The sequence below is a fragment of the Corapipo altera genome, unplaced genomic scaffold (assembly GCF_003945725.1).
Source record: "Corapipo altera isolate COAL_440 unplaced genomic scaffold, ASM394572v1 0, whole genome shotgun sequence".
NCBI classification, from domain to species: domain Eukaryota; kingdom Metazoa; phylum Chordata; class Aves; order Passeriformes; family Pipridae; genus Corapipo; species Corapipo altera.
In genome coordinates, this window is record NW_020884872.1 from 88,924,871 (window position 1) to 88,941,496 (window position 16,626).

The 16,626-nt window shown below is 48.0% G+C and overlaps 2 protein-coding genes across 2 annotated transcripts; one reads left to right on the plus strand and one right to left on the minus strand.

Annotated features, from left to right (window-relative positions):
* The first annotated feature begins 1,550 nt into the window (after positions 1–1,550).
* LOC113951714 (homeobox protein NANOG-like) lies at positions 1,551–4,127 on the plus strand. The gene is made up of 4 exons (XM_027653082.1): positions 1,551–1,716; positions 2,116–2,390; positions 3,134–3,223; positions 3,705–4,127. Exons 1-4 carry the CDS (start codon positions 1,551–1,553, stop codon positions 4,125–4,127), a joined length of 954 nt encoding a protein of 317 aa, XP_027508883.1.
* A 6,051-nt stretch (positions 4,128–10,178) lies between these two features.
* LOC113952558 (homeobox protein NANOG-like) lies at positions 10,179–15,944 on the minus strand. Its single transcript, XM_027654784.1, has 4 exons — positions 15,764–15,944; positions 12,385–12,659; positions 10,973–11,062; positions 10,179–10,541 (listed from the first exon to the last, which is right to left on the minus strand). Exons 1-4 carry the CDS (start codon positions 15,942–15,944, stop codon positions 10,179–10,181), a joined length of 909 nt encoding a protein of 302 aa, XP_027510585.1.
* Positions 15,945–16,626: the final 682 nt, after the last annotated feature.

The window sequence follows — 16,626 nt, forward strand, 5'->3', positions numbered from 1 at the left end:
GAAGGACTGGTTTTGACGAACTCGGGAGAGCCTTCGCAGGGATCACGCGTGTCCCGGGGCAGCCCTGACAGCAGGGGACCGTGGGGACCGGCGGCCCTCTGTCCCGCAAAGGGCAGCGCGATGGCTGCGTGCTCGAGGGGCAATCCCTTCCCGTGCGTGCATCTGGACTGGCGGCACCGAGCAACCGACCTGCCCAAAACCCACAGCCTGGGGCAGCCCCCTGCCCGGCACTGCTTGCTTCGGGGCCAGAAGCAGGCTCTGGCTCTTGTTCTGTATTTCATCTCTCTCGCCTGATTATAATCACCTCCCGCCCCTCGCCTCCTCCCGTTCCTAATCGTGTGTCTGACTGGATCCTGTCCGGATTCCGAGAAGTGAAATCACCATTAGTTAGGAGGCAATCAAAAGTAGGCCCGGCAAGGACCCTTGCAGGTGGCTAAGGGAACCAGCTGGGGCTCATTTCTCATCACGATTCAAGATGGGAGGAGGAGATAAAAGGAAACCAAAGGAAGTCCCTCTCTGTCAGCTCCTAGAGATGTTTTGCAATGCAAGAGGGCTAATAGCTACTCCCCTGCCGTTGTGCACAGGTAGGTGTGTGTCCTGCTTCCTTGCACTGGCGGAGGTGAAAAGTTTGCTTAATGCATCACATGCCCTTATTTGTAAGTCTTCCAGGAGGTTTTCCAGGTTTTGTAATTCCCGGGCTGTAAGATCCTCCCGATAAGTTTTTAATTTCCTAAAAGTAAATAGTAATCTGGGGAGGGGGGAAGAGGAGCAGTTTATGCTCCCCAAGAAGACTCTAGGCCCTGACTTCAAATCCTTAAGATCTGTAAGGCTCTTTTACAGCTGCAGTGTTCATTTCCTTTTGAATCTGACCCGGTGATTCCCACCTCTCCCTGGTGCATAGCAAAAAGAACCTTTCTTATTTTTTTAAGATATCACCTTTGAAAGAAAAAAGGCTCAAGTGACTGGGGAAAGAAACTTGAAAACGGTGAAGTGCTATTTCTCTGTGCCACTGCAGAGCAGGACTGCCTGACTCAGCCTTGGGCTAGCCTCTGAGAGAAGCAGCTTGGCTTTCTTTGAGCCCTCTTCCCCGCAATACAGACATCGCTCTGTAGCGCCGTCCCCGCTGTGTCCTGTCTGGGTTCACTTGCCGGGAGGTGGTCTTACCTGTTTGCAATGATGGTTGCGATCTGCAATGCAGACGCATAAAGTCTCTGCATGCCCCGCGGCGGGCTCGGGCAAGGACCTTCCTCCCACTCCCTAGCAGGGAGGGATGACACCCACCGTGTCACCTGGGGGCCAAGTTGGGAATCGGGGCTTGATGTCCCAGCCCTCCCCCAGTCCCTGAATACCCCTAAAATCCCTCCCCACCAATCAACCAGTTTTTAACATGACAATGGCCATGACAATACCTTCCAGCCAAGGCCAAGCTGGAGAGGACTTAAAGCATCGCCCCCTCCCCCCTCAGTCCAATGGAGCACTTGACCGCGGGCTAGCTGCCTCCTCCACCGCCACACCGCCACATGCTTGGGGCTGGGGGTCGCGGCCCGGCCATGAGCTCCCATCTGGCCATGCCGTCCTGCCTGTCCTACCCACCTGTCCTGTATGGGGACTACTGTTGGCTTTCTCCAGGGAACACGGACACCGTGCCCGCCGAGGAGGCTCCGGCGACGGACGCCCTACCCTTGCCCACGATGGAGAAGACGTCCAGTCCCCCAGGTACGGCCCCGGCGGAGCGGGCGGGCTGCCCTCGGCTGAGGGTAGTTGTGTCCCCTGTGTCTCTCCTGCCCGCGGGATGGGGGGCGATGACGGTGCTGCGGGCGGCCCCCTGCCCCGGCGAGGATGCTCCGCCGGCGGCCCCGAGGGGAGCGACGGCGGGAGCCGGGGGTGCTGCCGGCGGCCCCAGCGTGACCCCTCTGCCCAGACCGGACGGGGCAGAGGGGCGAACAGCGAGGGGTCTCGATTCCTCTGTCGTGACGCTGCTTGCGCCCACAGCTGCAGAGCCCCTGCGAGTCCCCAGGGCATCCGCAACCTTAAGTTTTCCCGAGAAGCTGGAGTTTAAAGTTTTTGAGTCTTTTCTCCCTGGTTCTGCTCACACCAGTTGTCTTCTCTCCTCAGATGACTCTCCAGCTTCTTCTAGCTCTGGGACACTCACCCAGTACTACACCCCTGACTCTGCCACCAGTCCCACCGCAGCAGCAAGCCCGTCTCCCCACTCCTCTTTCCAGAAGGTCAAGGCGGAAGGCAAAGGTGTAGTGAAGACGGGCAAGAGCCGCACAGCCTTCTCGCAGGAGCAGCTTAAAGCCCTACACCTGCGATTCCAGAGCCAGAAGTACCTCAGCCCCCAGCAGATTCGGGAGCTGGCTGCTACCCTTGAGCTCACCTACAAGCAGGTGAACATCTTGCCCTGAGCAGCTGAGTTGCATCCCTGGCATGAAGTGACCTTAAGAGCAAGTGTGGGGGGGGGTTTGGTGGTTTTCTCATTTCTTAAACTTCAAAGATAAGCTTCTTTCATGATCATGTTTATGCTATTGTTTACGTGAGAGGAGAGGTTGGCAAAACTTATGACTCAGTCTTCCTCTTATATATGCTTCCAGCACTACCCTCCCACTCCATGCAGGTGTTTCAAAGGGCACGCAGAGCAGCAAAGCAGAGCGATGTGGAGTCAGGTTATTCTGTATGGACACGTGTTCTCTCTGAACGCCACAAGTCAGATACTTGCACTGCTATGCACGTTACCTTTCTTAGTCATAGTGGCACCTGGGCCTCTCCTTAGAGAAAGGGTCCTTGCCCCACCAGCTGATTGTTTGACTGAAGGAATGACTCGGTCCTGAGCACTGATCTTGGTGCAGCAGTGAGATGATACTGATGTACAAGCTGTGTTTCTGTCTTGGCCTGTCTTTTGGGTAATGTTTTTGAAATCATGGAAGATCCCATGGTGATCTGAGGAGTAGGAGTGTTAGTTTTCAGGTCTCAGCTCTGTGATTTCGCAGCTACCTTGTCTGCTGCATGTTGTTAGCTGCTGAAATTATGTACAGTATTAGAAGCCAGGCAGAAGGAAAAACATCTTTGGGATGTGCAGTAAGCTTTGAGAATGAATTTCTAATTTCTTATGCCCTTTCCCCATCACTTTTAGGTGAAAACATGGTTTCAGAATCAACGGATGAAACTCAAACGTTGCCAAAAGGAGAGCCAGTGGGTGGAAAAAGGGCTGTATCTACCACGAGTGAGTAAATTTCCCCATCACCACCAATCATGGTTCCTCCAGTCTGTGAAGAGAAGTGCATCATGTCTAACCTGCTAATTCAAACAATGCACAGGATTCGATATTACCAATCCAGTTGCATTTATTGTAATAGGGCTTACAGTGGCATCTATTTTAAGCTTGCCTTGGCACTAAAAGAGCATTGTTTCCAGCCCACTTATCTCTCAGTTGAGAGAGATAGAAATAAAACAGCCAAAGACGTCTAGCAAAGCTATTTGCTGGTTTTCTCACCCGCATGGTTCTCCCAGACACGTTGATCTACTAACAGTAGATCCTGCCACCTCTGCTGTTACTGGTCTATAGGGAGGACAATGAGTATGAAAAAGGCTCTATTGTTTGGCTTATAGGAGGGGCAGGGGGCGAGAAAGGAGAACCTATCGATAAGAATGGGCAATTGGTGTGGTGCTCTGCATTACTGAACACCCTTTTTTGTCTCTCCTAGAATGGGGCTCCTCAGGCTGCATACCTGGATATAATGCCCACGTATCACCAGGGCTTCCCTGTCGGTGCGAGCAGAAACCTTCAGGCTACGACCAACCTGCACCAGGCATACAGCAGTGGACAGACTTACGGGAATGGGCAGAGCCTGTACTCATTCGTGGCTGTGGAGGATGAGGGGCTCTTTGGAAAAGGTGGGACAAGCTGCAATACTCAGCAAGGTGTGGGTTTATTAAGCCAGCCAATGAACTTCTATCACAGCTACTCTGACAATGTGGATTATGTCAGCTTGGAGTCAGAAGACACCTACGGCTTCCAGAGTACTTCTGACACTGTCACACCGTTTTCGAGCTCTCCTATACAGCATCAATGCCAGGTCCCTTGGCATCCCATGGGGGCCCAGAGTGGTTATGAGTCTCAGGTTTAAGTATTTTTTGCTCCCTTTTCCTGTGTTTGCTCATGGAGTTTCCAGGGTCTCAGCTCAGGGATATAGATTCTATTTTCTGTCTTGTCCTACTGCTGTTTTAACCACCGGAGGAGGGGCTCAGCACCTTGCTGACTTGGGCTAGTTTTCTATTTAAAAGTGCTTGTCTGGTCAGAGCTAACCCTTGGCAAAGGTGTTTTGTGTGTGGATAAGATGAAACCTCATTCATTAAGAGGTCAGTGTGCAATGTCACCGCTGCGAGTAGCAGAGGTTATAAAGGTTTGCGTGTTGTTCAAGTCTCACCTTCCTTTGCTGCCTGTTTAGCAGGTGATCTCTGATCCTTGCCGTGTATCTCGTATCAGAGCTTTCACTGCAAAGAAGGCAAACGCTTGTTGTTGTAGAAGAATTTTTCATAAAGTGGTGTTTTTGTTAGTTTTTTTTGCAGTGATATCAAGCATGTTCTATGTTATGTGCACGTTGTCGTTTATTACTTTGTTTCTGCCTAATGTTCTTAATGTTCTCATGATCCTGTTTAATGTTCTTAATGTTCTTACAGATTTGTTTTAATGAAAAATAAATTACTTTATTTTAATGTTGAAATAGTGTCACCAGCTTGCATTGAAATAGCCTGCTCTGAGAATGGTTATTCTACGCAGGTTAGACCTGCAGTGAGGGAAGGAAAAAAAGTAACCTTACTGTGTTTCTCCCAAAAGTAGGATCAATCAACTGTTCTAAAGGAGTAGATCACAGAAATCCACCAACCTTGTTTTTAACATACAGGTGTGTTGCCTAGTGCAAGGTGGGAGGGGAGCTCCAGGGCTGGGCAACTGGACAAGCTGCTTGAAGTAATGTGCAGCCCTGGAACATGCTTGTATTAGCCCCTAAACTGTAATGCTTTACAAGAAGTATTGAAGGATGAGGATAGAAGAATAAAATGTTTTTAAGGTTGTGTGGTAACCTGCTGCTGCTCCGGAGGGTCACAATTAGAGGTCTGGTATCCTGCTTCATTGAGGCTACAGCTCCCTTGGGGTCCTTCTAACCTCAACTGGACAGAAGTGTCTGTGTAAGTAACTGAATGCTGCCTCTGCCACGGGAACAAACACGGAACCAAGCTCCTATTAATAGCCATAGTCTAAATTAGCAGAAATTATGTGTTTTGGTTTAATCCCAGGTTCTGTAGGGTACAGTACACCAATGAAGCCTTCATCTGTCTGAAAGGGGTAGTTCAATGGGTACTCTCACCGAACACAATTAGTGGAAGTGGCAGCTGTCAGCTCAGGCTCAAACTGCTACAGGTCCTTTGCTGAACAGAACCTGCTTGTGTGGGTGCCAAAGCATATCCCCTTTTCTTCTGCAACACTGTAATCCTCTACTTCCAAGGGTGAGTACAATAGGTACAGGAAGGAGAAACTGAAGGATTGAGCCTATAGAGGAGGAAGAAAGGCTGAGTCATCCATGTGTGTGGGCTGCCAACCTTAAACAGTAGAAAAAGTTAAAATGCCTGGAAGAGGGGGAAATGCCAGGTTCACATGATTTTCTGTATTACAGAAAAGAAATCCTTTCTTGTCCTGACTGGGCATTCATGTCCCAACATCAATTTGTCTGTATTCTGAGTAATTCTCTAGCAGCAGTATTAATTTCAACAATTCCCTTGGAAAAAAATAGAGCTGAACCATGTACCTATAAAAGTCATATTAAAGCCTTGTCTTTCAGCTTTAAAATTAGTAGCTTATGCATTTTTATTTTCTTTTTTTAAGATGCAGTCTTTGGTTCTACAGAAATACCCAAGGTATGCAGGTTTTTGCAGAATGATTGCAGAGAGTGCTTGCTGCAGCTTACCTGTGTTGCTTGGATATGTTTTATTTCCGTATTTCTGCTCCAAGGGTAAGGAGACAGCCTTCCTGGCAGATGTCCTTCTACAGAAACAGATATTGTTGCTAAAACAGCCCTGGGGCTGAGATAGATTGCTCTGCATGCTATGGTCTGTGTTACTGCATTTACCATGGAGTGTTCCCTCACAGGTCTGTTAATCCCCTGGTTGCTCAGCCTGGGTTGCATGCAGGTTTGGTAAGCATATGTAGCTGTAGGAAACATGCAGAGCAGCTGTTGGAGTTTTGGCAGGTGGGCTGGAAAGGACTGCTACTACCTCAGAAAGTGTTTCTAGAGGCTGTGGAATTAAGTAGAACTCTGCCTTTCCGCGGTGCTGGCAATCTCCTCTGTTATCTTGAAGTGTGTGAATCCTATCACCATGTGAAGCAACTGCACAGGTAATTGGGCATTAGTACCAAAACTGGTGGAGATGCAACTAATCCCTCCAGACTCATACTTGCCAAAAAAAAAGGGTTGTATCAGTTCCTCAGAGGAAGTAAGTGCATGCCAGGAAAAGCTCTTTCTGCTAGGATACATTACATCTCTGTTAGGACTATTGCTTCTCATTACTGTTCTGTGTAACAGTGACTTCTCCACACTGAAAACAGGATGTGCCTTGCCAGCAAATCTTTTTAGGATCAAACTGTAAGATCATTTGGAGTTTTTCATATGTATTAAGCTTGTGGGAATACTCTGTATTGCTTTCAGAATATCTCTGCAGTGCCAACATTCCTGTTTGTCAATGCTGCAGATGTAGTTCCAGTTATACAGAGAATCACACCCAAACAGAAGAAATTAGATCTAGTACATGTTATGTAGACCGTAGTTTATTCTCTAGTTTACTGGGTTCCAGCCTTTGCTGTCCCATAGGCAAAACACCAAGCAAGTGGAGTGGTGCAAGCAACCACATTCCTTGCTCTCTATGTCAACATGGCCCGTACAGATGTTTTACAAGCTCCATGTTTCTTCTGAGTGGCCTATGAGCAAGGGCTCATAGCCCTAGTTGTCTCCCCAGTGCAGATAAAGGTCATGATCTTTGCTTTAATAGGCTCTTTTCTACAGGCATATATAAACATATTTAGTTATCTAAGTACACCATGTGACTCAAATGCTGAGCTAACAGGGTTTTGGAAATTTTCATCCACATCTCTTGCTTGGCCCATCATCAGAGGGCAGCAGCATATTAGCTGATACTGAATAGTCATGAGGCAGGAAGGACCCAAAATCATGACACTGGTCTTAGACATAAAAAAAAATATTTTTTTTCTTTCCTGTGGAGGGCCATGTTATCTTCATGCTGTCTAAAGTTTTGAAGAGCACCCTCAGGTCATATCTGTGAATCTCTTTCATAACTAGGCTAGAATTAATTTCTCCCATTTGATAGAAGTCCATCTGCTCACAGTAAGGATGTGTCTCTTGCAGCTGGGCTGTGTTCAAACCATTAAATCTTTTACCAATTACAACATTGGGAATTCTGCGTTGTGTGAGCCCTGAGATCCATCCAAGTCATTGCTTAGATATTAGGGAAGGACCAGAAAAGAAACTAAAGTCCCCAGTGTCCCTCTGGCTGGCTGAGGCTGAAGGACTGCATCTAACAGAAGCTGCATTCCTGCTGCTTTCACCAGGACATAGGTAATGAAGCTCCTGATAAAGCAGACATCAATAGGTCCCCTTACTGGAAGTTGCTTATTTGCTTCTTGGAATTGCTGCAGACTCTTGGTCTCCAGAACCACCTCTAGCAATAAGGTCTGTCTTTGAATGATGGCCTCTGAGAAATTCTGTGTCTCTCTGAGGAAACGGCAAGATTTGGTGGTGTTCGTTAGCACTACTTTGTCAAGGTCAATAGCAGGGAGATCACAACCATTGCTCTTACAGACAGCATCTTTCTTCAAGTCAGTCCCAGAGACTTAACAGCAAGATCCTGCCTGTCCTAAAGCATCTCTGAAGGAGCACATATCTCCTTCTCCAGAGAATTATTAGTGAGGAGCAGTCACAAGCTCAACTATTTCACCTACATTTGTCTTTGATGGGGTGGCATGGAAAGGTTTCAGATGATATTCAAGTGAGTAAACAGCATTGTTGGCTCCAGAAGGACTGAAAAAAATCCTTACACTGGTGAGAGAGCCCTGATAATTGTTGCTATTGTAGTCCGTCTTCAGATGTTAATCAGCATCTTTTCAGTTAATTTAACTGATCCCCACCCCTCTGATTGTTGCAAGTGCACTGCACGTCTTTCCCAACCTTAGCCAGTTGCTGGCTCTAGGGGGTGGGGCGGGGTTCTGTGCCAAAATTATATGACTTGGAAATTCACCATCCAAAAAACCTTATTTTTCCCCAAATCATGCTGGCCATATATGGTGGTTTAATGCCAGGCAGTAACTAACCACCACACAGCCAGTCACTCACTCTCTACTACTGGGGCAGGGGAGAGAATTGGAAGAGTAAAAGAGAGAAAGCTCATGGGCTGAGACAAAAACAATAGGTAAAGCAAAACACACACACACATACATACAAAGCAAAACAATGAATTAATTCACCACTTCCCAAGGGCAGGCAGGAGTTCAGCCACCTCTGGAACATCAGGGCCTCATCAGGTATAATGGTTACTTAGAAAAACTGCTTAACGTCCCCCTCTTCTTATTCAGCCAACTCTATACACTGAGCACAATGTGATATGGTCTGGAATATCCCTTGGATCAGTTGGAGATCAGCTGTCCCAGCTGTGTCTCCTCTTAAATCCTTGTGCACCCCCAGCCTTCTCACTGTCAGGGAGATAAGGAGAAGCAGAAAAGGCCTTGACACTGCGAGCACTGCTCAGCACTAATGAAAACATCTCTGTATTATCAACCCTGTTTTCAGCACATAGCCCTATCCTAGCTACTGTGAAGAAAATTAACTCTCTCAGCCAAAACCAGCACACTGCACAGTTTACAATAACGTCAAAGAGTGTCTGTATGAGGAGTGGGAACAAACAGCTGTGAGGCACAGAGACATAAATCAGCTTTGCCAATAGAAGAATATGCTTCTTATTACTCCAGTCACAGAAATCATTGCCTTCATTTATACTCATTTTTTTTGAACCGTGACAATTACTTCATTGCATTAAGTGAAAGTCATTGTCATCATCAAGAAGTGATAGAAGACCTGTGACTCAGGGAACTTGAGGCCTGTTATTAAGTATATTTTGCTACAGACGTCTGTTTTTAGGTATTTAGACAACATATAGTCTTAAGTTTAGAAATTATAGTACCTCCGTAACAGTCTCAGTATTCAATATTGCTGGGTAGGGGAAGTTCTTAAGGTGGGAAGTTCTTTGACTCTAGGTATCTGCCATTGCCAAGAACCATGAAGTCGACCTATTTTCAGCATCAAATCAGTAACAAAAATGGCATATGATTGTTATGGCTATTTATGTTGCAACGATCTATTGCAGTGGAAAAAAGATACAGAGAAATACACAGTGCATCTTAAAAATATGGTTTTTATTTGCCGAATTGAATGCACTGCTAAGATTTTCTCAAGGGGAGGAGCAGAAAAATACAGACTAGAAGGAAGGCCTTATTTATAATTTTGATGCTCATAAGATCATCTTACCAGCCTTCCTGCAAACTGCTTGTCACATTTCCCTTCACTGGACACTTCATCAATTCTATTCCTTATGGCTGACCTCCAGAACTGGTGGTCTAAACATCAGATGGATAACTGGCAGGTGGCAATAAGTTCTCAAACTTCAGTTAAAGGTATGTGACCAGCATCTCTCCGCACAGCCCATGGCTTCATGTGTTATATATGCACGTGTACAGTGATATGTATAAATGAGATCCCCAAAGGAATCTGTGCTCCATCTGAGACAAGTTACAAGATCCATAATTTAGAAGATCCAAGGCATAATAAGCTTTGTAGCCAGAGCATGGGTCTTGCCATAAGAGAACTTGGTTATCTGTGCCAATCAAGAAGGGAGTGTGTGTGTGCAAGTGTAAGGGCCTACGAATGAAGGGCTGTATGTGTATATATGGGCAAACAGGTATCTGCGTGTCTGTGTGTCTGTACATGCTTGGAGGCACATATTCAGATGTCAAAACAGGTTCTAGCTACAGGGTGCTGTGGAGCTGGAGAGCACACGAATTACAAAGGGAGAGATAAGATTTAATTCCTGGCTGCCCAAGTAACCCACATCCACAGTGCTTAGGAATGATAGAGATGGTGGCCAGCAGTGGTTGGGAAAGGAGCCCCCATAGTGGCTGAGTGGTGAAAATTACAGCCATCACCTGTCTTTGAGCCTGGATATTCCACACTGCCAGGACAGCTGTGGTAAAAGTCTACTTTGTGCTGGGCAATGAAGCCCACTGTCTGCTGGATACTGCAGGTACCCCCGCCTTTGCCAAAGACGCCTCCATCCTCGCTGGTCACAACTGTGTAAGCGTTTTGCCCTGCCCCATAGTGCTGACGGGGGGCAGGCATGGTTTGCATGTTGCCAGTTGCAGTGATTGGATAGCCCTGGTGGAATTTGGGGTGCACATCCAGGTAAGTACTGGTCTGGAAGCCACTCTGAAAAGGAAAGACAGTGAGTCAGCACACAGCCTGGTGTCCACAGGCCTGACACATTCTGAGGCTCTGTCCCTTCACATATCATGTTGTCTCTTGACCAGCAGCAATGGTATGGAGGGCAGGAAGAATCATACCCACAATTGTATATATACATATATACATACATACATACATACATACGTGTATATATATATATATATATACACACACATACATATGAGGAAAAGAACTTTTCTCTGGAAACATTTCCATGGCATTTCTAGGCTATGTACAGTGCATGTAGAGTCATGCCAAGTCTGTGCCTCTGTGCTGAGCAAAGCAGAAGGCAGGGTACGCTGATACTTGTATGCTTAGGTTGCCCCCAAGGAGGAAATACGTCACAGGACTGATCTGTCCAGATAGAAGAGCCATGATGAGCTATGTGTTCTTACTTGTGTGAGGCACTGAGCCCGTTCAGTCCACAGGCTATGCTTCTGGCACCGTTTCAGCTTCATTCTCCGGTTCTGGAACCAAGTTTTCACCTAAGGGGGGGAAGGGAGAGCAGAGAAAATATCAGCAAAGGAGAGAGATGTTATCAAATCCAAAAGCAGGAAGAACCAGAGGAAAAGTGACCAGATGGCATAGATACATGGGCAGCAGCAGATAAAGGCCTTTTAAGAGCTCCCTGGGGTTGTTGCCAAGGGGAGAGGTCTGTCTAGCAGCCTCAGCAGGTGGCTAGTGCAACTGTGTGATGGGGGAGGGGCTGGCTTTATGTCAAGGGACAGTGATGGTTGTGACAAATCAACTCATTTCAATCACGGAGGTGATTGTCTGGTGCAAATCAGACCCACAGACGGATCTAAAAGCTCCCTGCACTACAGGCAAACTTCTAAGACACTGTTTCTGCATGTTTGCAGAAAGAGAGAAGAGAGAGACTTGCTCCTTTTAGCCAGCATTTCCCAAATGCAAAGCTCTTTGCTGGGGCCAATTCCAGAGCCATTTCCCCCCAGGGCTGTGTCTGTGCTGTGAAAGCAGCCTTGCAGGGATGTGGATTGAAGGAAAGAGCAGACTGTCCCCTGTCTTGTTCCTGAAAGAACCAGTTCCTGTGTGTGTTATGTGTGCACCTACAGTGCACGTATAACTTTTTAGTCCCGGGGCATCCAGGCCATGTCCAGCTTTGAGATCCAAGTTCTAGGTCCATTTTGGACTTGTAACTGCAAGCACTTGTGCCCTGTTGCCCAGCCCCCTCTGCTTTAGGAAGGCATCATTCGAGGCAGCATGATTTCACTACACACAACCTACCTAGAGCTTAGCAGACCCTGAAGAGCTCTGATGTATGAACCTCACAGTACTCACATGGAGAGGGGAGCAGGTGTCAAGCAGCCGTGCAGTGCTGAGTGTGGAACATTATTAGATATTGGACAAGATCAGCTCTGGGAAACACTAGCAGTAGCTTTCAGCATGTTGCAGCCCTGTGATTCAGAGAACTGATGCCTGCCAGGGTTTCTGTGAAGTTCACAGTGCATGGAAAAAGCTGTTAAGTGCTGTCAAGCCCAGGGTAGAGACTGTTTGCAGCAAAAAACATATTCATCAGTGGGTTTGCAATTCTACTACAAGTGTTGGGAAAGAATCCTTAACTGACCCCTGGCTGGGGAGGCCCAAATGAGGTGCCACTGGCTCTCCTATCCACAAAAGTACTTCTGATCTCTGGGCATGAATAAGCAGGAGAGCAACTGTTAGATGGCACCTTTACCTCTACTCTCTGCTGGTGACTCATCTTTCCATCCTGTTGCTGATGTTGCTGCATGTGACCATTCAGCCACTGTGAGACAGATATACCATGGGTCAAAGTCTCTGTGCTCACCTGCTTGTAGGTGAGCCCCAGAGTGACAGCCAGCTCCCGGATCTGCTGGGGGCTGAGGTACTTCTGGCTCTGGAACCGCTGGTGCAGGGTTTGCAGCTGCTCCTTGGAGAAGGCTGTGCGGCTCTTGGTCTTCCGTATCCCCTCCATGCCACATTCTCTGCCCTTCTGAGACTTAGCTGTAGGCTGTGGGGACAAGGATGACGAATGTGGACTGGTGGCTGAATCTGGTGTGAGTTGGCTGAAATTCCCAGAACTGGATGAAGCTGGGGATATTTCTATAAATAAAAAGACAATGGGAAACAGTATATATACAAGATGGAACACAGAGCTGTATGAGTATGAGCATGCTCCCTGCCTGCTCTCTTGAAGCAAAGGCTTGTGTTACCTTCCTTTCTTCCTGGATCTGAGCACAGATAAGTACACTGACAATGAGCAATTTCCCTGCTCAGGCCCCTCTGGGGTGCTTGTGCCTCCCTTTTACCAGGCAGAAAATTCAGGGCAGGGAGAGGACAGTTGTGCACATTGCTTAACAGTGTTACTATCCTCCTCCAAAAGGCTCAGTAATATTTCAGTTTCGGTGTGGTATAAAGAGGCCTGGTCGTGATTGCAAGCATAGCTTTGGTTGGTGACTGGGCTCCCCAAAACTGCCTGCCCAGCAATATCGAGGCATTTGATAGACAGTGGCAAAGCAACCTCCCACCAGAATGTGTGGTGGGGCAGAGAAGCTGGTGCTCACAATGATGGGGTGGCGGGTGTAGAGCATCAGTCAGACCTTGAATATTGACCTAGTCCTGTTTGCCTGCATCTCCCACCACAGACCACACCACTGCTGAAAACACATGTATAGATGGAGGTTCCTACTTGGCTGAGGGGAGCTTTTGGCAAGAGGAGAATGAAGGGGAGAAATTTGACATCGAAGTGGGGACAGAGAGAGGAAAGGTTGATGCATGGGACAGGTGAGCCATTAATCCTGTAGCAGGGACACGGAGGACAAAATTCAAGAGTGCAGAGGAAGGCATCCAAGCCCCTTTTCATTTGTCCTGGTCTTAAGGAGTTGAGATAAACATCTAAAGGAAAAACTTCTTGAACAATCTAGGCTATCAGTGCAGGCAAAAGCTGCCAAAATGCAAAGTCATTCAGGCTGAAGGAATAAGAAAATGCTAACAAGAGAGATTACTCCAGCTCCTTTCTGTCACATGCCTGGTTACTGACCTCTGAGAGAGGCTGAGACCTTCTCAGGCCAGCCCTGACTGAAAGGGGAAGACACCCCTCTTCCCCATAACTGCAATGATAAGTCTGCCCATGTCTCCTTCCTCCAGATACTCCTCTGCGAACACTTTTGCATGGTCCATCCCCTCTCCTTCTACTGACATTTCAGGAGAGAGGGAGTGCAGTGAATGGGGCAGTGCCATTTCAGTACACACCTTCTGACTACATAGCCCAACCAATATCTTCCAACCTCCTTCCCAGTCACCCTGAGAGCTGTGACACTGAAGCCCACTGAGACACCCTCCTCAACCTCTCGAATTTATATCCAGTGCAAAGTACTGATGTCCCCCCGAAGGAACAGGCTTCCCATCAACCCTACCAAACCTTTCCTTCTTCTATCCTAAGCTGAGAGCCTACTAAGCAATCACTCAAAAGCCTTGAGGTGCTGTGGACCTCAGAAAAGTGGCCACATCTGTGGTACAATTCCCCTTGTTATGCTCCTTGCAGAAGCACACTTGTCTCTGTGGTGCCTGCCACTCTAGGATTGTCTGCTCTTGCCATTTGACATCCCTAGAAGATGATACTACCCAGAGCATGGGCTGCATGAGCAGACAGGTATATAGTGGGGCAGGGTTCTGGTGCTGGGGAGCAGATCCATCAGGACTACAAAGGGATTCTGCCTACGAGGAGAAAGGCTGTCAGCAGAAGAGGTGCAAGGACCTTTACGTGCATGGGGGTAGACTGGAGAGGCTTAGGAAGCTGAACATCGGTGACCCGGCTGCATGGGAAGGTAAAATTTTGTGCAGGATCATAGGATGCTTGTCTCCTGTAGGCTGTGCATTAAAAACCTTATAGGTAGGAAATGAGCATGATGGGAATGTGGGCATGGAAAATGTGAAAGTCTCCTGTTAGACAGGAACCTTACCAAGACACCATAGAACTAAAGCTTACATATGATCCTGCTTGGCTTGTCATCCCAAACCCCCGTGGAATTTACCATGTGCAGCTCGAGCTCAGAACAAAGGCACTCCCTTTCCCAAGGGAAGAGAGTGAAAGAGAGAAGAACCAAGAAACACAAATAGCAGTACAACAGAAATAAACATGAAAACGTGACAGACCCACTTCCACGAGCCCCTGACACCTGTAGGCCTTCACTTCCAGACTGAGCTCTCTCTGGAGAGAGCAGTACCAGAGAGGGGTGTTTGTTTGAAGATGGGTTTTAAGTCTATATACCAGGCCCACTGGGGACACGAATGAGTCCATCTGCCTGCTGCCTTCGTGGAGTAGGAAGCATGCAGAGAACTTAAGCCTTTTTCCAAACTACTTGGCAGCTAGCTACATATCAGGTAGCCACTAGTCACTCTGCCTGAGCCTGTAGCTTCCAATAGCAACTGACAGCTTGAAACTGGCACTCCAAAATCTCGCTCTCCTCCCACCCATTTACCCATGTAGGGCTGACCGTGCAACGGGGCTGGGTGAAAACCTGCCTTCCTCAGCTGTTCTATTGCCACTCACTGGAATGGGAGAGGAATGGCAGAAACTGAAAATGCCACTGCGGTGGGGCCTGGGACTTCTTTGCAAAAAGGGAAAAGCAAGGCAACCAGAGCACAGAAAGGAGAGGGAAATAGAGGAAAATGGCAAAGAACAGGAAAGTAGCAATGCTGGATTTAAAGGAAGCAGATCTTCCGGCACAATGACTCAGAGCAGGCCTTGGCTCAATTTTAATAAGCGCATGAAAGGTGCACGGAGTTTGTAAGGGGATAAGGGATGCCACAAGAAGTATCTTCAGGATTGGTTTCTCTCCATAAGATGACATGACAACATTTGACTAAAAGGAGGCCCAGACATTCCTGCCACAAGAACCATGAACTTCCATGGGACCACGTTGCCACACTGCCCTTCAGCCTGGAGCAGACCTGCCAGTGCCTCGACACTTGCAGGCTCTATTAAGGTTTAAGAAACCGGTTCACAGTCGCCAAAGAAAAGTTGCATGGGAAGGTGGTGTGACTGTCCAAGGTCACCCATCCTCCTTGCCTATCACATCACACTTTGCCGAGGTCACACATTAGGAAACCAGGGCAGGGAGAGAGAAAAAGTCTTTAGCAATTGGTTGAACTAGGACCAGAGGTATCCTAGGGATCAGCTCCAGGACTTAGCTGAAATTCCTTACCTGCTGTGTGCCTCTTTCCTCCTGCCTCCGGAAACTGCCTGGCACTGGCTGCTCCCGCTGGCCCAGCCGATGTGGGAGCATGCCCTGCCTCCCCCGCCGAGTTCCAGTAAAAGTCCAGGTACCCCATGCCAGTCCCGCTGGGGTAAGCCTGGTAGGGAGGCAGAGCCAAGTGCGCACACATGGGGAGCAGATGAAGGGGTGGATCCCCCACCTTCTGATAGATGCCACCTTCTCTTGGGGGGGCAGGTCTCACCAGCAAGTTGAGGTAGCTCCGAAGCACAGACAGGCAGTTACATTTATAGCAGGTATAGTCCCGCCTGGGACTGCAATATTCACCATGGCCCGCTCCTCCAGGCTCTTTGTCATGTTAAAGAGGCTGATCGGTGGGGTGGGGACAGAGCAGGGGGGAGGGAAAGTAGCACACAGCATCAGTACTGAAATATGTCCCCTCTGAATTCTTCCCATTCTGCAGGTTCCTCAGTCACACCTGAGCAGGATCTGGTCCAGAGGCCCAGGAACTTCACCCACTTGCTTCTTTGGGCTCTGCTGAAATTGTCCTGTCTCAAAATCCCATGAATGCAGATGTTCTATGGAAAACAGCTGTTCACTGCATTAGGAGAATAAATCCCAACCAACCTCCACCACATGGGAGTGGACAGGAGGTAATTCTGGTGCTGAGCTACTCAGTACCACGCTAGGCAAACCCAAGGCCTGGCCTCAGGTTATAGGGAGGGTTCTGAGACCTTTACTTTGTGGCTTGTGTCACATTGACACCACCCCCAAGACCCACACACACATGCACACACCCTACTGACCTGGCAGCACTTCCCGCACTCTTGGTGCATATATCAGAGATGGAAAAA